A 24,748-nucleotide genomic window follows, 5' to 3' on the forward strand; every position below is an offset into this window, starting at 1 on the left:
ATTTTGTACTAATTCATGAATATTTGCTGTATTCCTTGTGTGGCTCAGAGAAATACAACAACAACAACAATAATAATAATAATAATATTATTATTAAATATTATTATTATTATTATTATTATTATTATTATTATTATTATTATTATTATTATTATTATTATTATTATTATTATTATTATTATTATTATTATTATTATTATTATTAATTAGTTATTATTGGAAGAATCTTCAATAATCCTGGAGAATCCGTTGTTTGTTGTCGTTTTTAGCCGGAGTTGAAGTGTGGCGGCGGCGGGAAGTGTTAGTGATACTTGTTGTTGTTGTGGTAGTTGTTGTTGTTGTGGTGTGGTAGTTGTTGTTGTTGTGGTGTGGTAGTTGTTGTTGTTGTGGTGTGGTAGTTGTTGGTGTTGTGGTGTGGTAGTTGTTGGTGTTGTGGTGTGGTAGTTGTGGTAGTTGTTGTTGTTGGTGTTGTGGTAGTTGTTGTTGTTGTTGTGGTAGTTGTTGTGGTAGTTGTTGTTGTTGTGGTAGTTGTTGTTGTTGGTGTTGTGGTAGTTGTTGTTGTTGTGGTAGTTGTTGTTGTTGTGGTAGTTGTTGTTGTGGTAGTTGTTGGTGTTGTGGTAGTTGTTGTGGTAGTTGTTGGTGTTGTGGTAGTTGTTGTGGTAGTTGTTGGTGTTGTGGTAGTTTTTGTGGCGGTGTTGTAGTTGTGGTAGTGTTGTTGTTGTTATAAGTGTGTTAGGACCACCACTACACACAGTGTTGACCGGTTATAAGAGACAGTTGTACACACAGTGTTGACTGGTTATAAGAGACAGTTGTACACACTGTGTTAACTGGTTATAAGAGACAGTTGTACACACAGTGTTGACCGGTTATAAGAGACAGTTGTACACACAGTGTTAACTGGTTATAAGAGACAGTTGTACACACAGTGTTGACCGGTTATAAGAGACAGTTGTACACACAGTGTTAACTGGTTATAAGAGACAGTTGTACACACAGTGTTAACTGGTTATAAGAGACAGTTGTACACACAGTGTTGACTGGTTATAAGAGACAGTTGTACACACAGTGTTAACTGGTTATAAGAGACAGTTGTACACACAGTGTTGACCGGTTATAAGAGACAGTTGTACACACAGTGTTAACTGGTTATAAGAGACAGTTGTACACACAGTGTTGACCGGTTATAAGAGACAGTTGTACACACAGTGTTGACCGGTTATAAGAGACAGTTGTACACACAGTGTTAACTGGTTATAAGAGACAGTTGTACACACAGTGTTAACTGGTTATAAGAGACAGTTGTACACACAGTGTTGACCGGTTATAAGAGACAGTTGTACACACAGTGTTAACTGGTTATAAGAGACAGTTGTACACACAGTGTTGACTGGTTATAAGAGGCAGTTGTACACACTGTTAACTGGTTATAAGAGACAGTTGTACACACAGTGTTGACCGGTTATAAGACAGTTGTACACACAGTGTTAACTGGTTATAAGAGACAGTTGTACACACAGTGTTAACTGGTTATAAGAGACAGTTGTACACACAGTGTTGACTGGTTATAAGAGACAGTTGTACACACAGTGTTAACTGGTTATAAGAGACAGTTGTACACACAGTGTTGACCGGTTATAAGAGACAGTTGTACACACAGTGTTAACTGGTTATAAGAGACAGTTGTACACACAGTGTTAACTGGTTATAAGAGACAGTTGTACACACAGTGTTGACCGGTTATAAGAGACAGTTGTACACACAGTGTTAACTGGTTATAAGAGACAGTTGTACACACAGTGTTGACTGGTTATAAGAGACAGTTGTACACACTGTTAACTGGTTATAAGAGACAGTTGTACACACAGTGTTAACTGGTTATAAGAGACAGTTGTACACACTGTTAACTGGTTATAAGAGACAGTTGTACACACAGTGTTGACTGGTTATAAGAGACAGTTGTACACACAGTGTTAACTGGTTATAAGAGACAGTTGTACACACAGTGTTAACTGGTTATAAGAGACAGTTGTACACACAGTGTTGACCGGTTATAAGAGACAGTTGTACACACAGTGTTGACCGGTTATAAGAGACAGTTGTACACACAGTGTTGACCGGTTATAAGAGACAGTTGTACACACAGTGTTAACTGGTTATAAGAGACAGTTGTACACACAGTGTTAACTGGTTATAAGAGACAGTTGTACACACAGTGTTGACCGGTTATAAGAGACAGTTGTACACACAGTGTTGACCGGTTATAAGAGACAGTTGTACACACAGTGTTAACTGGTTATAAGAGACAGTTGTACACAGTGTTAACTGGTTATAAGAGACAGTTGTACACACAGTGTTGACCGGTTATAAGAGACAGTTGTACACACAGTGTTAACTGGTTATAAGAGACAGTTGTACACACAGTGTTAACTGGTTATAAGAGACAGTTGTACACACAGTGTTGACCGGTTATAAGAGACAGTTGTACACACAGTGTTGACCGGTTATAAGAGACAGTTGTACACACAGTGTTAACTGGTTATAAGAGACAGTTGTACACACAGTGTTAACTGGTTATAAGAGACAGTTGTACACACAGTGTTGACCGGTTATAAGAGACAGTTGTACACACTGTTAACTGGTTATAAGAGACAGTTGTACACACAGTGTTAACTGGTTATAAGAGACAGTTGTACACACAGTGTTGACCGGTTATAAGAGACAGTTGTACACACAGTGTTAACTGGTTATAAGAGACAGTTGTACACACAGTGTTAACTGGTTATAAGAGACAGTTGTACACACAGTGTTGACCGGTTATAAGAGACAGTTGTACACAGTGTTGACTGGTTATAAGAGACAGTTGTACACAGTGTTGACTGGTTATAAGAGACAGTTGTACACAGTGTTAACTGGTTATAAGAGACAGTTGTACACACAGTGTTGACCGGTTATAAGAGACAGTTGTACACACAGTGTTAACTGGTTATAAGAGACAGTTGTACACAGTGTTGACTGGTTATAAGAGACAGTTGTACACAGTGTTAACTGGTTATAAGAGACAGTTGTACACACAGTGTTGACCGGTTATAAGAGACAGTTGTACACACAGTGTTAACTGGTTATAAGAGACAGTTGTACACACAGTGTTAACTGGTTATAAGAGACAGTTGTACACAGTGTTGACTGGTTATAAGAGACAGTTGTACACACAGTGTTAACTGGTTATAAGAGACAGTTGTACACACAGTGTTGACTGGTTATAAGAGACAGTTGTACACACAGTGTTAACTGGTTATAAGAGACAGTTGTACACACAGTGTTGACCGGTTATAAGAGACAGTTGTACACACAGTGTTAACTGGTTATAAGAGACAGTTGTACACACAGTGTTAACTGGTTATAAGAGACAGTTGTACACACAGTGTTGACTGGTTATAAGAGACAGTTGTACACACAGTGTTGACTGGTTATAAGAGACAGTTGTACACACAGTGTTAACTGGTTATAAGAGACAGTTGTACACACAGTGTTAACTGGTTATAAGAGACAGTTGTACACATAGTGTTGACCGGTTATAAGAGACAGTTGTACACACAGTGTTAACTGGTTATAAGAGACAGTTGTACACACAGTGTTAACTGGTTATAAGAGACAGTTGTACACACAGTGTTGACCGGTTATAAGAGACAGTTGTACACACAGTGTTGACCGGTTATAAGAGACAGTTGTACACACAGTGTTAACTGGTTATAAGAGACAGTTGTACACACAGTGTTGACTGGTTATAAGAGACAGTTGTACACACAGTGTTGACCGGTTATAAGAGACAGTTGTACACACAGTGTTGACCGGTTATAAGAGACAGTTGTACACACAGTGTTAACTGGTTATAAGAGACAGTTGTACACACAGTGTTAACTGGTTATAAGAGACAGTTGTACACACAGTGTTAACTGGTTATAAGAGACAGTTGTACACAGTGTTGACTGGTTATAAGAGACAGTTGTACACACAGTGTTAACTGGTTATAAGAGACAGTTGTACACAGTGTTGACTGGTTATAAGAGACAGTTGTACACACAGTGTTGACTGGTTATAAGAGACAGTTGTACACACAGTGTTAACTGGTTATAAGAGACAGTTGTACACACAGTGTTGACTGGTTATAAGAGACAGTTGTACACACAGTGTTGACTGGTTATAAGAGACAGTTGTACACACAGTGTTAACTGGTTATAAGAGACAGTTGTACACAGTGTTGACTGGTTATAAGAGACAGTTGTACACAGTGTTGACTGGTTATAAGAGACAGTTGTACACACAGTGTTGACTGGTTATAAGAGACAGTTGTACACACAGTGTTGACCGGTTATAAGAGACAGTTGTACACACAGTGTTAACTGGTTATAAGAGACAGTTGTACACACAGTGTTGACTGGTTATAAGAGACAGTTGTACACAGTGTTGACTGGTTATAAGAGACAGTTGTACACAGTGTTGACTGGTTATAAGAGACAGTTGTACACAGTGTTGACTAGTTATAAGAGACAGTTGTACACACAGTGTTGACTGGTTATAAGAGACAGTTGTACACACAGTGTTGACTGGTTATAAGAGACAGTTGTACACAGTGTTGACTGGTTATAAGAGACAGTTGTACACACAGTGTTGACTGGTTATAAGAGACAGTTGTACACACAGTGTTGACTGGTTATAAGAGACAGTTGTACACACAGTGTTGACTGGTTATAAGAGACAGTTGTACACAGTGTTGACTGGTTATAAGAGACAGTTGTACACACAGTGTTGACTGGTTATAAGAGACAGTTGTACACACAGTGTTGACCGGTTATAAGAGACAGTTGTACACACAGTGTTAACTGGTTATAAGAGACAGTTGTACACAGTGTTAACTGGTTATAAGAGACAGTTGTACACACAGTGTTAACTGGTTATAAGAGACAGTTGTACACAGTGTTGACTGGTTATAAGAGACAGTTGTACACACAGTGTTGACTGGTTATAAGAGACAGTTGTACACACAGTGTTGACCGGTTATAAGAGACAGTTGTACACACAGTGTTAACTGGTTATAAGAGACAGTTGTACACAGTGTTAACTGGTTATAAGAGACAGTTGTACACACAGTGTTGACTGGTTATAAGAGACAGTTGTACACAGTGTTGACTGGTTATAAGAGACAGTTGTACACAGTGTTGACTGGTTATAAGAGACAGTTGTACACACAGTGTTGACTGGTTATAAGAGACAGTTGTACACACAGTGTTGACCGGTTATAAGAGACAGTTGTACACACAGTTTTAACTGGTTATAAGAGACAGTTGTACACAGTGTTGACTGGTTATAAGAGACAGTTGTACACACAGTGTTGACTGGTTATAAGAGACAGTTGTACACACAGTGTTGACCGGTTATAAGAGACAGTTGTACACACAGTGTTAACTGGTTATAAGAGACAGTTGTACACAGTGTTAACTGGTTATAAGAGACAGTTGTACACACAGTGTTGACTGGTTATAAGAGACAGTTGTACACAGTGTTGACTGGTTATAAGAGACAGTATATATCACCACTACATAATAACTCAGGTTGTTACACCATCTCACTTATTTATCTACACATATTTAACCAATCAAGGTAGGTTCCTTGATGCTGGTGAAGGGATCTTGATCCAAGGAATTGGATCTTTGCTCCAGTTCCATGAATTAAGTCTGAATACCATCCCCCATCTCTGGTGCCGTATAATTCTACGGGTTTAGCGCTCCCCTGTGGTTATAATTAATTACGCATATTTAAATACGGTTACATATATTATACATACTAAGGCCTCATGGTGGATCAGGGTCTGATCAACCAGGCTGTTACTGCTGGGCGCACACAATCCAACGTATAAACCACAGCCCGGCTGGTCAGGTACCGACTTTAGGTGTCAAAGTAACTTATTTCTATTAATAAGATTTTATTCGGATTTTTAACCCCGGAGGGTTGGCCACCCAGGATAACACAAGAAAGTCAGTGCGTCATCGAGGACTGTCTAACTTATTTCCATTATGGTCCTCAATCTTCTCCCTCAGGATGCCACCCACACCAGTTACCTAACACCCAGGTACCTACTTACTGCTAGGTGAACACTGACAACAGGTGTAAGGAAACGTGTCGAAATGTTTCTACCCCGCTGGGGATCGAACCTGGACCCTCCGTGTGTGAAGCCAGAGCTTTACCAGCCAGGCCACAGGAGCACCCATGGTCCTTGTAATAACTTATTATTTAGCCCTTATCTTATGTACGTGCGTACAGGTACGCTTAACTACAGTTATACCAGATTTATTTTTTCTCCAGATTTACAGTTGTCATACATAGTAATATATGTGTAAATTACCTGCTAGGATAACCTTAACCCTGAAACTGTCCAAGCGTAGATCTACGTTTGCATGTGTAGCACTCTGAGCATAGATCTACATTTTTTTTTTACATAATGTAAAATCGAGCGTAGATCTACGCTCAGAGTGCTACGCATGCAAACGTAGATCTACGCTTGGACAGTTTAAGGGTTAACCCTTAAACAGTCCAAACGTATATGTACATTCACGTGCGTAGCGCCCCAAACGTATATATGTTTTCTTTGTCATTCATTCAACATTGCCACAATAAGCCTGAGTCACCTAGACATGAGAGAATGGGTGTGCGCACTCACTGTGTTCCTTATTAAAATAATTGGGGATGCCTGGGTACCATATGCTCTTTTTTCCTTTTAAAAGAAAAAATTTCTTTTTTCCTCAAAAAATTTGGGGCGCTACGCGAGTGAACGTATATATACGTTTGGATCGTTTAAGGGTTAATAACTCAAAGTGACATATTTCCACTGGGGTCCCCCAAGTACCCATTACTCCCGATCTTCCATTTTTTTCTGTTTTAAATTTTAACTGGTGGAATATGCGTGTTTCCTCCATTTTCAAAAAAGTTTTGTTAATATTTTCTCCATTAGTTACTGAGAAGTACGTGTTAAATAGCCTAGGTATACTAGTGACGCTTTGTACTTCATATTTTGTATTATGTAAACCGCACATTGTAAACTTCGCAAAGAAATAAAATTTTTAACCTTTTCGATTTGAATTTTAACACTTTAACCCGTAAACGGTCCAAACATATATATACGTTTTTTCAACATTTGGAAGTATGTAAAAAAGTAGATCTTCTTTTTGTTTTTTTTCATTTGAAAATGTGTAAAAAAACTTTGATCTTTTTTTTTTTGTTAGATCTACTTTTGCAGCACTACACATGTGAACGTAGATCTGCTTAGACCGTTTACGGGTTAAACTGTCCAAACGTAGATCTACATTTTTTATGCATGCTTTCAAATGTAAAAAAAAAAAATCAACGTTCGGAGCTCTACGCACGTGAATAAGGATCAACGTTTGGACAGTTCAAGGGTTAACCCTTAAATGGTCCAAACGTATATATACGTTCACTCGCGTAGCGTCCCAACTTTTTTGAGGAAAAAACAATCTTTTCTTTTAAAAGGAAAAAGCATATGGTACCCAGGCATCCCCAATTATTTTAATATGACACACAGTGAGTGCGCACACCCATTCTCTCATGTCTAAGTGAATCAGGCTTATTGTGGCAATGTTGAATGAATGACAAAGAAAACGTATATATACGTTTGGGGCGCTACGCGCGTGGACGTATATATACGTTTGGACCGTTTCAGGGTTAAGAGTGATATTCCTTCACCCCAATGGAAATAAGTCACTTCGTCTGTTTTTTTCTTTGGGTTATCCTGGTTGTTACCTTACACACACAATAATAATAATAATAATAATACATAATATCTTTATTTACTACAAGTGCATGTACAAGGTATACAAGTACGTGTACAAGGTATACCAGTACATGTACAAGGTATACCAGTACATGTACAAGGTATACCAGCGCATTTACAAGGTATACCAGCACATGTACAAGGTATACCAGTACATGTACAAGGTATACAGACCATAGATGACATTAGTGACATACTACTATATAAAAAGTCCCTTGTTATGCTGAGCATTTCCCGCAAATTATGTCAGTTTTATCCCAGGATGCAACCCACACCAGTCCACTAACACCCAGGTACCCATTTTACTGATGGGTGAACACAGACAACCGGTGTAAGGAAACACATTCAATGTTTCTACCCTCGCCAAGAATCAAAACCGGACCTTCGCTGTGTGAAGCGAGAGCTTGCACAACAAAAATAAGTATCAGAGTATCGGGTATCAGCTAATTTTGATATTTGCCCAAAATTATCGGTATTGGTATTAATTTTGGTGTCCTATCTCAATTCATAATACAGTGGACCCCCGCTTAACGATCACCTCCAAATGCGACCAATTATGTAAGTGTATTTATGTAAGTGCGTTTGTACGTGTATGTTTGGGGGTCTGAAATGGACTAATCTACTTCACAATATTCCTTATGGGAAAAAATTCGGTCAGTACTGGCACCTGAACATACTACTAGAATGAAAAAAGTTCGTTAACCGGGGGTCCACTGTATTCAGGGTGGTGGTTTTCATATACAAACTACAGCTCACATTAATAACTGGGCTTCTACCCTTCAAACGCAACTGTTTGTGTATCAAAGGTTAACACTAACTGTAACTGATTCTTTATCATCCTGGTGGGTAGTTTACACTGTGTATGATAATTGCATGTATGTGCACCTGTACCTAAATAGACTTACTCACTGACTCGCTCACTCGCTTACTGGTTTATTTGTGTGAAGTTTGGGTTTAGAAGAAATATTCTGGTAATTTTGTTGATTCAGTCCCATTTTATTTAGTTATGTACTATATCTATATAAGGGGTTACTGAAGTTTTTTTTCACGTTTCATTGTAGAATGTATACCCCAGTGACTGACCGTGGAGGAGGTGGTGGTTCCACCACTCCGTCGTTTTCCTCTGCGAGCGCAAGAGCAGCAGCTGCTGCAGCTGCACGGAGGAGGAGTACAGGAGTGTTCGTTGCTAGTACACGATGCTCGCCGTACACTCCAGGGTGAGTAGGGAGTTCAGTGTGTGAAATTATGAAAGAAGCAATGTGTTTAAGTATTTTTTAATAGTGTAGAATTATGTTCAGTCAATTTTCAGTTGCATTCAACTTGGGAGAGACTATTGTAGTACTAGTTGAAACTTGGGAGAGACTATTGTAGTACTAGTTGAAACTTGGGAGAGACTATTGTAGTACTAGTTGAAACTGCCACAGGTAAATGATAAGGGGGACTAATGATTTAATTACAGGAAAAGTTTTTGTAATAGGTAATAGTTATGCCCTTTACCTCAAAATAAGTATGAAATGGGGCATAATGTATAATGACAGTAGTATGCTAGACCTTGTATTAGTAGATAGACTGTTGGATAAACTTAAACTTGTGCATGGTTTATCATTATTTAGTAGCAGCTATAGTAAGAGGTAGATTGTAAAAGAGTCCCTTTACACTTACTGAATTCCCTGTATTTTCATTGTGCGGCTTTATCATTAGAGATATTTTGCATCACCGGCCAAACCTCTTGTGTTCATGTATAGTGATTTTGGTGTGTGGATTTAGGACTAAAGGAAGAATGGCGTTAGTTCCTGTGAGAGAAGTGAAAGTAAATGAACTAAAGGAGACTGTTAATGTGATATAAAAACAACTGTTTGAATAAAGGTGGGATAGAGAGATAATAGATAATGAGTCTGTACAGAGATTGGGGTAGGTTTATGAAAGTAGAAGTTGTGGTTATAGGACGGTGGGAAAGGAAATGATTGGTGGAATGATTGGAGTTTTGATAGCTGCACATATCTGACAAGAGAGCTATTGTATGAATAATGTTAACTATGTTTCTTTTCATTCCTTGGTGGGAGACAGCTGGTGTTTAATATAGTATTTGTTTAAAATTCATTATCAAAATTTTATCACTAATGTTAGAGATCATGTTGTATTATAATTATTTGTTCACCATCATAGATCATGTTTTATCATTTTTAAAAAGCATTTATTTCTGCCTTGTACAAACCCCCCACTCATAAGAAAGGAGGAGCACTGTAGTAGACTTACTGGATGATGCTAATCAATCACATTCTTCTCTAGACTTATTGGACAGTGCTAATTAATCACATACTTCTCTAGACTTATTGGACAGTGCTAATTAATCACATTCTTCTCTAGACTTATTGGACAGTGCTAATTAATCACATTCTTCTCTAGACTTATTGGACAGTGCTAATTAATCACATTCTTCTCTAGACTTATTGGACAGTGCTAATTAATCACATTCTTCTTTAGACTTATTGGACAGTGCTAATTAATCACATTCTTCTCTAGACTTATTGGACAGTGCTAATTAATCACATTCTTCTCTAGACTTATTGGACAGTGCTAATTAATCACATTCTTCTCTAGACTTATTGGACAGTGCTAATTAATCACATTCTTCTCTAGACTTATTGGACAGTGCTAATTAATCACATTCTTCTCTAGACTTATTGGACAGTGCTAATTAATCACATACTTCTCTAGACTTATTGGACAGTGCTAATTAATCACATTCTTCTCTAGACTTATTGGACAGTGCTAATTAATCACATTCTTCTCTAGACTTATTGGACAGTGCTAATTAATCACATACTTCTCTAGACTTATTGGACAGTGCTAATTAATCACATTCTTCTCTAGACTTATTGGACAGTGCTAATTAATCACATTCTTCTCTAGACTTATTGGACAGTGCTAATTAATCACATTCTTCTCTAGACTTATTGGACAGTGCTAATTAATCACATTCTTCTCTAGACTTATTGGACAGTGCTAATTAATCACATTCTTCTCTAGACTTATTGGACAGTGCTAATTAATCACATTCTTCTCTAGACTTATTGGACAGTGCTAATTAATCACATTCTTCTCTAGACTTATTGGACAGTGCTAATTAATCACATTCTTCTCTAGACTTATTGGACAGTGCTAATTAATCACATTCTTCTCTAGACTTATTGGACAGTGCTAATTAATCACATTCTTCTCTAGACTTATTGGACAGTGCTAATCAATCACATTCTTCTCTAGACTTATTGGACAGTGCTAATTAATCACATTCTTTAGACTTACTGGACGATGCTAATCAATCACATTCCTCTCTCACTCAACCATTCTTTCTTGTATGTTTATTAAATTTTTTAAAGCTATCCAGTAATATATTTTTAGAGGCTTGACATCACACGAAATTGTGCGTAAAGTGTTGAAAACAGCTTTTCGCTTGTTTAAGCTTCATTTCCTGTAAGTCGCCAAAATTAATATATTTTAGCATTAGCTCAGTTTAAGGCTAACAGTTCAATATTTCTTATTCTCTGTAAGGGAGATGCATTATCTTAAAATAGTAATAAAAATAATAATCCTAGGTAGTAGGTTGGTAGACAGCAGCCGCCCAGGGAGGTACTACCACCCAGGGAGGTACTACCACCCAGGGAGGTACTACCACCCAGGGAGGTACTACCACCCAGGGAGGTACTACCACCCAGGGAGGTACTACCACCCAGGGAGGTACTACCACCCAGGGAGGTACTACCACCCAGGGAGGTACTACCACCCAGGGAGGTACTACCACCCAGGGAGGTACTACCACCCAGGGAGGTACTACCACCCAGGGAGGTACTACCACCCAGGGAGGTACTACCACCCAGGGAGGTACTACCACCCAGGGAGGTACTACCACCCAGGGAGGTACTACCACCCAGGGAGGTACTACCACCCAGGGAGGTACTACCACCCAGGGAGGTACTACTGTCCTGCCAAGTGAGTGTAAAATGGAAGCCTGTAATTGTTTTACATGATGGAATGATTGCTGGTAAATAACAAAAAGGCACAATACCGTGACTGGAACGATACACAAATAACCCGCACATAAAAGACAGAAGCTTACGACGACGTTTCGGTCCGACTTGGACCATTGACAAAGTCACACTAACAGAGGAGGAGCAGGACGGCTATATATAGGCAGGAAGAGGTGGAGGTAGTAGTAGTGATAGTAGTAGTAGTAGTAGTAGTAGTACAAGAATTGTATATAATACCGACAGGATGAGATGACACACGCACAACACCCGGGCATCCTCACCGTAGACGCTTCGCCATCCAGCCAGCCACTGGATGGCGAAACGTCCACAACAAAGACAACCAGACGCCGCACATGTGTCTAATTTCATCAGAAGATGTAGTAGAAGAAGAAGAGGTAGTAGTAGTGGTAGTGGTAGAAGTGGGAAATAAGGAAGACGAGCCAGTCAAATACAAAGGAAGGGGAGCACTGCAAGAGAGCTAGAAACCCACAGAGGGAGAGCAAGCGCACCGAGGTGCGTGAAAGGGGAAGTGGTGAAATAAAATAAAGAAGGAACAGAAACACGAGACAGGAGAGAGAAAGACAACCCAGAGGAGAAAAGGAGAGAGGAAATGGGAAGAGGAAGAAGAAAAAGAAGAAGAAGAAAAAATGAGGATTCAGGTTAAGTCACGGGTGTTCTGAAGTTTGGAGCATTTTACAATGTAGTGGGAGAGGAAGGCATCTACAGAGACGAAGCCAGGGCTAAGGTTCATACAAGGAAAGTTGTGTATAAGAGAGGATTCAACTAAACGGCGACTGTTCGAGTTGGAAGTAGGGAAGACAGTTTTAGCAGAAGACCAGTCAATAGGATGGCTATGATCTCTGACGTGACAGAAAAGAGCATTGTTAGTGTCGGCAAGCCTAACACTATTTTTGTGCTCCCTAAGTCTGTCAGAAAGAGAACGACCAGTTTCTCCAAAGTATTGAAGAGGACAGGAGGAGCAAGAAATAGAGTAGACACCAGGAACATCTGTAGAGGGAGGAGAGGTATGAACGAGATTAGTGCGAAGAGTGTTAGTCTGGCGGAAGGTAAGCTTGATGTCTAAGGGACGGAGAGAATTGTTGAGATTAGAAAGACCGGAAATGTAGGGAAGGCAGAGGATAGAAGAGTTCCCATGAGTAGAGAGTTTGGGAGAGAAGAAATTCCGTTTAGCACGTGAGAGGGCAGAGTCTATGAAATGGGAAGGGTAGCCAAGACGGGAGAACGAATTATAAAGAGTGGAAATTTCTGCTAGAAGGAACTGAGGATCACAGATGCGGAGGGCACGGAGAAAGAGGGAGATAAGAACACTTTTCTTGACAGGGGAAGCATGATAGGAAAAGTAGTGAATGTACATGCCACTGTGCATAGGTTTACGGTAAACGGAAAAGGAAAAACCTGTATCTGAGCGGTGGACATGGACATCCAGGAAAGGAAGTAAGGAATTAGATTCCCATTCAGCTTTAAACTTAATGGAAGGGGCAAGATTGTTAAGAGCTTCAAGAAAAGGTTGGAAGAGACTGGAGTCATGAGGCCACAGAGCAAAGATGTCATCCACATAGCGGAGCCAGAGTGAAGGTTGCACATCGAGGGTAGGAAGAAGAACAGTCTCGAAGTATTCCATGTAAAGATTAGCAAGGACAGGAGAGAGAGGAGAGCCCATAGCGACACCGAAGGTTTGGGAATAATATTTCCCTTGGAAGGAAAAGGAGTTAGAGTCCACACAGAGGCGGATCAGATCAAGAAAGACTTCAGTGGGGATAGGGAGATGAAGAAACCCTTCATGGGCCTTCTCTCTAAGGAAATCAAGGACATCATCAAGAGGGACATTGGTGAAGAGGGACTCAACGTCAAGACTAAGCATCTTACAGGTTGGGAGAGAGCGAACCCGTTGACTGGTCTTCTGCTAAAACTGTCTTCCCTACTTCCAACTCGAACAGTCGCCGTTTAGTTGAATCCTCTCTTATACACAACTTTCCTTGTATGAACCTTAGCCCTGGCTTCGTCTCTGTAGATGCCTTCCTCTCCCACTACATTGTAAAATGCTCCAAACTTCAGAACACCCGTGACTTAACCTGAATCCTCATTTTTTCTTCTTCTTCTTTTTCTTCTTCCTCTTCCCATTTCCTCTCTCCTTTTCTCCTCTGGGTTGTCTTTCTCTCTCCTGTCTCGTGTTTCTGTTCCTTCTTTATTTTATTTCACCACTTCCCCTTTCACGCACCTCGGTGCGCTTGCTCTCCCTCTGTGGGTTTCTAGCTCTCTTGCAGTGCTCCCCTTCCTTTGTATTTGACTGGCTCGTCTTCCTTATTTCCCACTTCTACCACTACCACTACTACTACCTCTTCTTCTTCTACTACATCTTCTGATGAAATTAGACACATGTGCGGCGTCTGGTTGTCTTTGTTGTGGACGTTTCGCCATCCAGTGGCTGGCTGGATGGCGAAGCGTCTACGGTGAGGATGCCCGGGTGTTGTGCGTGTGTCATCTCATCCTGTCGGTATTATATACAATTCTTGTACTACTACTACTACTACTACTACTATCACTACTACTACCTCCACCTCTTCCTGCCTATATATAGCCGTCCTGCTCCTCCTCTGTTAGTGTGACTTTGTCAATGGTCCAAGTCGGACCGAAACGTCGTCGTAAGCTTCTGTCTTTTATGTGCGGGTTATTTGTGTATGATTGCTGGTGTCTTTTTATCTTTTTTCTGTCTCATAAACATGCAAGATCTTGCTACTTCTACTTACACTTAGGTCACACTACACATGCATGTACAAGTATGTATGTATGTGTGTACTCACCTATTTGTACTCACCTATTTGTGGTTGCAGGGGTCGAGTCACAGCTCCTGGCCCTGCCTCTTTGCTGATTGCTACTAGGTCCTCTCTCTCTCCCTGCCCCATGAGCTCTATCATACCTTGCCTTAAAACTATGTATGGTTCCCGCCTCCACTACATCACTTTCTAGGCTATTCCACGGCCTGACTACTCTATGACTGAAGAAATACTTCCTAACATCCCTTTGATTCATCTGAGTGTGTGTGTGTGTGTGTGTGTGTGTGTGTGTGTGTGTGTGTGTGTGTGTATCTATATATATATATAATATGTTATTTCCTTTTTATTTCCATGGGGAAGTCGAATAGAATTCTTCCTCTGTAAGCCATACGTGTTGTAAGAGACGACTGACATGCTGGGAGGAAGGTGCTAGTAACCCCTTCTGTATACACTACTAAAATTAATAAGAGAAACTTTTTTTTTTTTTCGGGCCACCCTGCCTAGGTGGGATATGGCTGGTTTGTTGAAAGAAGAAGAATACAGTGGACCCCCGGTTTACGATATTATTTCATTCCAGAAGTATGTTCAGGTGCCAGTACTGACCGAATTTATTCCCATAAGGAATATTGTGAAGTAGATTAGTCCATTTCAGACCCCCAAACATACACATACAAACGCACTTACATAAATACACTTACATAATTGGTCGCATTGGGAGCTGATCGTAAACCGGGGGTCCACTGTACATATTATTATTTTATTTCAGCATGATATAATGTTTGTACAGAGATGGGTGACATTTAGTTGTGCATGCATAAAGCCCTTAGTTTTGCAGAGCATTTTGGGCAAGCTTAAGCCATTGTGGTTCAAAAGTAAGTTCTGACTTTCTTTTCAGGCGGTCAACATCAATGAATCGTTCTCTACAGACATCACAGTTATTGGAAGGCAGTGGACAGTATTCTTTGGAGAGTTATGGAGTGTCCTTGCCTGCACTAGTCATGGAAGCCCTGACATTTGCTGACCGTGAGTCTCCAAGATAGTTATCTGACATATTTGTACAGTATCTGACTTGTCTTTAATGTAGTACAGCCTCTTATGACTCGCCTAACTTAACGACAGAGTTCCGTTCCTAAGACTACATCGGTGAACGAATTCGTTGCTAAGTGAGGAGCATACTATAATGGTAGTGGATTTATGTCAACCATCTTCGATATTGTTTTAATGTCACCTTTGCACCATTTATAACATTTCTGGTATATTTTGAAATGTTTATACAGTAGTGTTCTGTATATTGTAATAAACAGAATGGAGGAAATCAGCTCTAATATACATTATTTAGGTATGATTACTAGTCAGAGAGCCCGTCATAAATCTGAGGCATCAATAAACAAGTGAGTTGCTAAGTGAGGAGAGGCTGTATTCATTTTTCGTAATGAAGGGCACCAGGTGTTCTTTTTACAGAAGCAAACTATTTCTTCAGTATCCAAAATATAGTTTACATGTAATAAAATATTGTTAAGCACAAAAAGCTGCTACCATACTGTGCATTTTGGGCAGACTAATCCTAGAAAGTGTATAGAGGCAAAATGTTCATGCTATTTTTTTATGTAAGTTGTTAAAAAAATTAAATTTGGCTGTTATGAATATAAAATCTTGATGCATCTACCCCTCTACTATGGCTCAGGTAATGTGGAGATGTCAGCAGTGTTATCACAGGGTGGGTGGGCCTGGTTGGTGTGCGGTCGTCGCTTGCTGGTGTGGCGCTACACACTTGATGACACCCGGCGCCTCGTCAACCACCAGTTTAGGGAGCTGACCTTGCCACCATCAGATCTCGCTCATCGAGCCCAGCTAGTTGTTGTTTATGTTGCCAATGAGGGGCAGGTATGTAGAACTCATTTGCCAGTGCAAGTACTGTGGTGTGTGGAGAAAAATTGCTGGCACTTTCCTTCCTGCTAGTTCCTTTATTTCCCTGTACTCTCACCACTGCTGCTTGGCAATCTCTTCCACTGTCTTCTCCATGTTCACCTTTCAAGAGTTTTTCCAAACTTGGCCTCTCTTCAAACTTTTCTCTCCCATTCTTATTGGTATGTTGCCCTGCTGTTGCTGGTCAGTGTTTGCACGCTAAATGTTTCTCATATGAATGGAACCATGTTCATTATTTTCCACCGTGATAGGATTGTTAGTCATTTATTTTTCTTGAGAACCTATACAGTAACAGCTAAAGTTTACAAAGTTCACAGGTCAACATTCACTTGACATTAGACATTTGTAAACTTCAGCTGTCAGTGTGAGAGTTCTCAAGACAGAAAGAAATGATTCAGGAATCCTACCAGAGTGGGAAAACATTGAACAAGGTTCATTGATTTTATTGATTTATTAATAACTATTAATTATTGTACTAGTCTTTTGTAATCCATTTTTTTTTTTACAATCAGTGCAAGTTGATCTTGATTAATAAAGCCAATGAATGGGCAAAAGTAATTGAACGCACGCTTTTATTTTTTTGTAACAACACGGTGGCAGTATACAAGCAAGCATTGCAATACTTTCAGGTACCATCGTGTTTAGCAGTGTCTCCAGAAGGGTATGTGCGCTTCTGGCCCAGTATTGCTCATGAAGGCTCATACTTTGAAGTCAGTACAGAGCTTCAGGTTAGTCTAAAGGACATAACAGATGCCTTGTCCTTTACTTGGTAAATTTGTACTTAACGTTTGGCAACTATTATCTGGATTGGTTCCTGTAGAGAACTGTAACACACAACTTTTCAGATACTCAAGCAGAGAGTACACTTTGCTTTTAAAGATTTTTATGACTAGACTTAAAACTATTTAGATTAGTATATTACTCATTTCCTATCCTATATAAATTATGTGTGCATATGTCATTTCTTTTATTCAGAGTTGTTTGGACCATTTAGATTTTTTTCTAAAATGTATTTTTATACAGAATGAAAGTAGTTAATGAAAGAAAAATGTTCACTGGAATATTGTTACTGTGTATGACATTACTCTTTTTTAACATTTAAAAATTGATTTTTAAATGCTTTGTTGCTGATCAATTTACACAGTGATATTTGTGAAGACCTAATGATTATATTTTTTACTTATTGTATATGGCTAATACACAAGCTACTTAAGGTACCACCTTAACTGTTTTTGACTATTCTAGGGCCAGGAATGTGACAGTCTGGTGTTCCTTGGGCCAGCATTAGGCTGCCTTCTAGCAACTACCACCTCCACTACACTACTGATACAACCAGGAGGGGGGTCCGGAGGGAACCAGACCATCAATGTACGACAGTTAAAGGTTCCTGCTGGGCTGCTTGGGGGAATATCACGTAGAGTGTCGTCTCTTGTATTTGGCTCCATGCCAACCCAGGCTCCTGAGGCAGTGAGTAACATTGGTAATACAGTATTTTTTAATTACTCCATATTCCTTTATGTATGTGTGCTTTATCCTTATCTGTGCATGGATTTTTGTTTGCATAAATAGTACGTAGCTCTTAGCTAAATATTATAGAATAGGGAGAGAGTCTGTCAGAAAATCTTATTCTGAAGTTGCTCCACCCCATTACACCCTTCAGTCAGCTACCTTTGTTCCCATACCACCAGTAGTAAGCCACCCAGCCAGAAAACACTCCTCTTTAATACCCACTCCACAAATTATACTAAGCATTACTTCCAACACACAGGAAAGTGTTCTTTAATATTGGAATCATCTCTGAGACAAGGGCAATTTAATACAGGGGAACTTAAGTTTTTGGTTTTGCCTTTAGAGTAGTGATGTATTGGATATTAGCATCTGCATCTGCAGCCGTGGAACATCTGCACAATTTCTTACATCTGCATCTGCATCCACATTTTACTGTAAACATTTGCATTTGCATCCACATCCGAATCCACAGAACATCCACACAATTTCTTATGTCCACATCAAAATCCTTGGAACATCCACACAATTTCTTGCATCCAAATCAGCGTCCGCATCCGCAAAATAAGTGAGAAACCCTCATACACATCCGCATCTGCGGATATCTAAATTTTCACATCCAATACATCTCTAGAGTTGTAGAATAACATAATCTTGACTTCCAAGGGGCAATTTACAACACTTAAATTGAGATTTTGCTGTACCCTCCTGATGAATCGATTTACAGCAGTTTCCTTTGCCTCTCCCCAACTTTCCTCCACCCCCTGGCATAGTATGCATCTGTGCATCTTGTGTTCCAAATCAAGGAATAGGTGGGACTTGAACCCATGGCAAGCAAGTCCTAAAACTTGCTTACCATGGGTTTGCAATTGTTTATTACTATTGCATGAATCTTGTGGTCCAAAATAATCAGGGGTGACCACACTCCCTGCACAAGACTTCAAACTTTTAATTAGTAAAGGCTGCTGTCTACAGTGCACATTACAGCAACCTTTTGTAAATAGCAAAAAAAGGGACAATACCGTGACTGGAACAATACACAAATAACCTGCACATAAAAGAGAGAAGCTTACGACGACATTTTGGTCCGACTTGGACCATTTACAAAGTCACTTTGTGACTTTGTAAATGGTCCAAGTCGGACCGAAACGTCGTCGTAAGCTTCTCTCTTTTATGTGTGGGTTATTTGTGTAACCTTTTGTATTTGTGACTTTGGGTTGAGTTGTGTAATATTGAAGTTCCAGTTTTGTTGGTATTGTTTACCATTATGATATTCAGTTTTGATGGTCTCTACCAGTGGCGGCTCATCCATAGGAGCTGCAGAGCTGCAGTTTCCCCAGATGCTCACTGCCAGACGTATGACTTCATCAACCTTACGCAAAAATAATTTGCAGATGACAAGTATATTACAGGAAAAATCTGTTGTATGTTGTTTTCAATGTATTTATAAGCGAATTTTTTTTTTTTTTTTTTTTTTTTTTTTTGAAACGAGATAAGTGATTAAAAATAGAAGTTTGATGCAGTACGATAGTATAGGTATTACTGGTGCTGCAAGCCGCCACTGATCCCTACAGACGAGTCTCAAGCTGTGCAGAGTGCAGCAGTATGTGGCATCATTGACATCAGATGATTTTTGCAAATTATTGATAGAATTTTATCTGTGAACGCTTGGTTGCAAGGAATCTTGCTCCTCTGTACATTATGCTATAGACTGTGACTACCATTTTTAATAACATGCCTTAGGTTTTACTGCCATTTAGAGAAGGTTATTGTAACCACTGAGGTGGCTAGAAAATTCATCGAGACATATTAGGTGGACCTTGTATAACATAGTTGACCTTGATGTTTGTAATAATAATGTTTTAACCTTTAATTTTATTTATTGTTTTAAGGACTTTATATTTTCTATGTTGTGGTTTTAATGTGTGTTTAATGTATAGAATCCTGAATGAGCTCAGTCTCAGTACTCTGTAAATACCATAACCTCTTTCTCAGTCTTTTTTCTCCCACTAAATAACAGAATGAGTTGTGTGATTTGTTTGTGATTTTGTTAAGATTTTTTAGTCACGATTCCTCTCCAGCGTTTCTAAACAGATTATACCTCCTTCCCTCCGGGTTCTTTTTCCTACCCGTGAAAACATACAATAATCTCCCTTGTGTCTACTGCCTTCTATACCACAGGTATTTTTTCCTTCCTCTCTCAAGATCACTGCCTCTGTGTCAAAATCCACCCACACCAGGTAAAATTTATCCACACCAGGTAAAATTTATCCACACCAGGTAAAATTTATCCACACCAGGTAAAATTTATCCACACCAGGTAAAATTTATCCACACCAGGTAAAATTTATCCACACCAGGTAAAATTTATCCACACCAGGTAAAATTTATCTAAACCAGGTAAAATTTATCTACACCAGGTAAAATTTATCCACACCAGGTAAAATTTATCTACCCCAGATAAAATTTATCCACCCCAGATAAAATTTATCTACACCAGGTAAAATTTATCCACACCAGGTAAAATTTATCCACCCCAGATAAAATTTATTTACACCAGGTAAAATTTATCCACCCCAGATAAAATTTATCCACACCAGGTAAAATTTATCCACCCCAGATAAAATTTATCTACACCAGGTAAAATTTATCCACACCAGATAAAATTTATCTACACCAGGTAAAATTTATATTTTGAGATTCCTTTTTTATTTTGATTCCATTAATCTTTTTGTAATCACAAAACAGGTGGTTCTTCCTTCCATTTGTAATTGTATGAACTGTATGAAGGATTCGCATTCTTCCCACAGTTGCGAGTCCAAGTAAAAGAACTGGCAAGCAAACAGCAGTTTCATTTCTTGTATGTTTACTCTTCAAGGTAGTGATTTATGAAGTTAAAGCTACTCAGTCTTTTCTTGGATCAGACTTGATTACCTCCCATTCTTCAGGCACTGTATGACCTTTATGGGTTTAGAGCTTCTTGTGAATATGTTATTATTTTTTTTTATTAACACACTGGCCGATTCCCACCAGGGCAGGGTGGCCCGAAAAAGAAAAACTTTCACCATCATTCACTCCATCACTGTCTTGCCAGAAGGGTGCTTTACACTACAGTTTTTAAACTGCAACATTAACACCCCTCCTTCAGAGTGCAGACACTGTACTTCCCATCTCCAGGACTCAAGTCCGGCCTGCCGGTTTCCCTGAACCCCTTCATAAATGTTACTTTGCTCACACTCCAACAGCACGTCAAGTATTAAAAACCATTCGTCTCCATTCACTCCTATCAAACATACTCACGCATGCTCGCTGGAAGTCCAAGCCCCTCGCACACAAAACCTCCTTTACCCCCTCCCTCCAAGTTTTCCTAGGCCGACCCCTACCCCACCTTCCTTCCACTACAGACTGATACACTCTTGAAGTCATTCTGTTTCGCTCCATTCTCTCTACATGTCCGAACCACCTCAACAACCCTTCCTCAGCCCTCTGGACAACAGTTTTGGTAATCCCGCACCTCCTCCTAACTTCCAAACTACGAATTCTCTGCATTATATTCACACCACACATTGCCCTCAGACATGACATCTCCACTGCCTCCAGCCTTCTCCTCACTGCAACATTCATCATCCATGCTTCACATCCATATAAGAGCGTTGGTAAAACTATACTCTCATACATTCCCCTCTTTGCCTCTTAGGACAAAGTTCTTTGTCTCCACAGACTCCTAAGTGCACTGCTCACCCTTTTCCCCTCATCAATTCTATGATTCACCTCATCTTTCATAGACCCATCCGCTGACATGTCCACTCCCAAATATCTGAATACATTCACCTCCTCCATACTCTCTCCCTCCAATCTGATATCCAATCTTTCATCACCTAATCTTTTTGTTATCCTCATAACCTTACTCTTTCCTGTATTCACTTTTAATTTTCTTCTTTTACATACCCTACCAAATTCATCCATCGTGAACATAATAATAACAATAATAATTGTGTGGGTTGACATTTGCAGCGGCTGGTACGGGCAGTGGGGGTCCTCGGAGCTGAGAAGAATGAGCGTGCTGTGCTAGTGCTCTCCGCTCACTCCTTGCAAAAGTGGTACCTCATTCCTGGGGAACCCGACAAACTTGTGTATGAGTGTAATGTCGAGAAGTACATAAGAGAAGGCTTTGTGGACCACGTGTGGGTAGGTTCACTTGTGTGGTTCACTACTTGATATAAGTGTTGAATGACTTTGTAGGTCAGAGCACTTTAAAAATCTTACTACTTCCTCCCAATTCAATATGGTACATCTACATTTCATTATTTTTATGCATTTTTGGAAGATTTACTGAAGAGATTCGTTGCTTTTTTCTCCCATAAACTGCTACAGTATAAGTATCTCTTAAGAAATATTCCTGTTTAACAGGTGAATAAAATTTCCGTCAACGCTGGAAGAATTTCGTTAAACTTGCAGGGAAATGCACTTAATTAACTTTTTAATCAGTTACTCATAAGTAAAATTAAATGACTCCAGATTTCCCACAGCTTAAAGTTAAATTTTCAGATTTACTTGACTTAAGAAATCGTAATGACACGATTGCAAATAAACCATACCCCCGGCCGGGATTGAACCCGCGGTCATAGAGTCTCAAAACTCCAGCCCGTCGCGTTAGCCACTAGACCAGCTAGCCACAATAAGATTCATCCAACTAGGTATATTTCTACACCATAGGAAAGTTAGCACAGGCACCTCTGTGACCACAAATGCAAGTTTTTACAGACGAATCTCCAGCTAGCGTGGCCGTGACGAACTCTGGAGTTTACCTGGAGAGAGTTCCGGGGGTCAACGCCCCCGCGGCCCGGTCTGAGACCAGGCCTCCTGGTGGATCAGAGCCTGATCAGCCAGGCTGTTGCTGCTGGCTGCACGCAAACCAACATACGAGCCACAGCCCGGCTGATCCGGAACTGACTTTAGGTGCTTGTCCAGTGCCAGCTTGAAGACTGCCAGGGGTCTGTTGGTAATCCCCCTTATGTGTGCTGGGAGGCAGTTGAACAGTCTCGGGCCCCTGACACTTATTGTATGGTCTCTTAACGTGCTAGTGACACCCCTGTTTTTCATTGGGGGGATGGTGCATCGTCTGCCAAGTCTTTTGCTTTCGTAGTGGGTGATTTTCGTGTGCAAGTTCGGTACTAGTCCCTCTAGGATTTTCCAGGTGTATATAATCATGTATCTCTCCCTCCTGCGTTCCAGGGAATACAGGTTTAGGAACCTCAAGCGCTCCCAATAATTGAGGTGTTTTATCTCCGTTATGCGCGCCGTGAAAGTTCTCAAGTCCCTTCACTGCCGTCAACATGACTTAAGAAATCGTAATGACACGATTGCAAATAAACCATACCCCCGGCCGGGATTGAACCCGCGGTCATAGAGTCTCAAAACTCCAGCCCGTCGCGTTAGCCACTAGACCAGCTAGACCGCGGGTTCAATCCCGGCCGGGGGTATGGTTTATTTGCAATCGTGTCATTACGATTTCTTAAGTCATGTTGACGGCAGTGAAGGGACTTGAGCTAGAGTTCGTCACGGCCACGCTAGCTGGAGATTCGTCTGTAAAAACTTGCATTTGTGGTCACAGAGGTGCCTGTGCTAACTTTCCTATGGTGTAGAAATATACCTAGTTGGATGAATCTTATTGTGGCTAGCTGGTCTAGTGGCTAACGCGACGGGCTGGAGTTTTGAGACTCTATGACCGCGGGTTCAATCCCGGCCGGGGGTATGGTTCAGATTTACATATACAGTATACTTTTCCATACATAAATCTTAAAGATGTAACTTAGAAACTTTTCTCCACATACAAAATCAAATATGGTACCTACACTGCCAGGGTCGGGAGCGTGCTGGAGCAACACAGCTGCGGGTGTGGCTGGTGGACATGCAACCCTCTGCTGGTGATTCAACCATTATGGTTCTGGCCGCAGCGGTAAATCCTCAGGTGTCACAGCAGCTGGTGTATGCTCTTGGTAAGTAGAAAATTCAAAACTAAAATCAGACTAGCTAGTATTGTCACTCCGGTGATGATAAAAGTAGCACGATGTGGGCAGCGATTTTTGTGTCACTCATTGCTCTTAATGAATCGTGAAATTGTAGTAACAAAATTACAAACAAACCACGGAATGGGTGGGGTTTGAACTAAAGGCAAGTGAGTTGTTGAACTCCAGGCCAGCGTGTAAGCCACTTGTCCAGCTGGCTACAGTAAGAGTCATGGGGCCCATTCTAACCTTATGGTGTATAGAATACAGTGGTACCTTGGGATACGAACAGCTCGAAACTCAAACAGTTATGTAAGTGTATTTATGTAAGTGCTTTTGTAAGTTTATTTTTGGGGTCTGAAATGCATTAATCTAATTTACATTATTCCTTATGAGAACAAATTCGTTGGGTATCGGCATTCGAACAGCCTTCTGGAACAAATTAAGTTCGTATCCCGAGGTACCACTGTATATCTAATTTGATGAATCTTATTGAGGCCAGCTGACTGAATGGCTTACACACTAGCCTGAAATTTTATGACTCACTCGTCATAGGTTCAAACCCCACCCGTTCCGTGGTTTGTTGCTCTTAATAGCTGCAATAAGCAGCTGTTATAGGGTAAAGAGGCAGACTCCTTA

General features: G+C 40.1%; 1 protein-coding gene across 2 annotated transcripts in view; it reads left to right on the forward strand.

Annotated features, from left to right (window-relative positions):
- The first annotated feature begins 223 nt into the window (after window positions 1-223).
- The window catches only part of Nup133 (nuclear pore complex protein Nup133), a 77,470-nt gene continuing 52,945 nt past the window's right edge, over window positions 224-24,748 (forward strand). Inside the window, exons 1-8 of one of the 2 annotated variants that reach the window (XM_070104167.1) lie at window positions 224-300; window positions 8,908-9,063; window positions 15,565-15,692; window positions 16,354-16,553; window positions 17,225-17,323; window positions 17,841-18,062; window positions 22,116-22,289; window positions 23,965-24,100. In XM_070104167.1, coding sequence (XP_069960268.1) covers window positions 8,909-9,063; window positions 15,565-15,692; window positions 16,354-16,553; window positions 17,225-17,323; window positions 17,841-18,062; window positions 22,116-22,289; window positions 23,965-24,100 — 1,114 coding nt within the window. In that variant the 5' untranslated portion in view covers window positions 224-300; window position 8,908. Of the gene's footprint in view, window positions 301-5,985; window positions 6,131-8,907; window positions 9,064-15,564; window positions 15,693-16,353; window positions 16,554-17,224; window positions 17,324-17,840; window positions 18,063-22,115; window positions 22,290-23,964; window positions 24,101-24,748 lie in introns of those variants that run through there. The other variant, XM_070104166.1, reaches the window with a different exon arrangement.

The sequence above is a fragment of the Cherax quadricarinatus genome, chromosome 89 (genome assembly GCF_038502225.1).
Source record: "Cherax quadricarinatus isolate ZL_2023a chromosome 89, ASM3850222v1, whole genome shotgun sequence".
Classification (NCBI taxonomy): Eukaryota; Metazoa; Arthropoda; class Malacostraca; order Decapoda; family Parastacidae; genus Cherax; species Cherax quadricarinatus.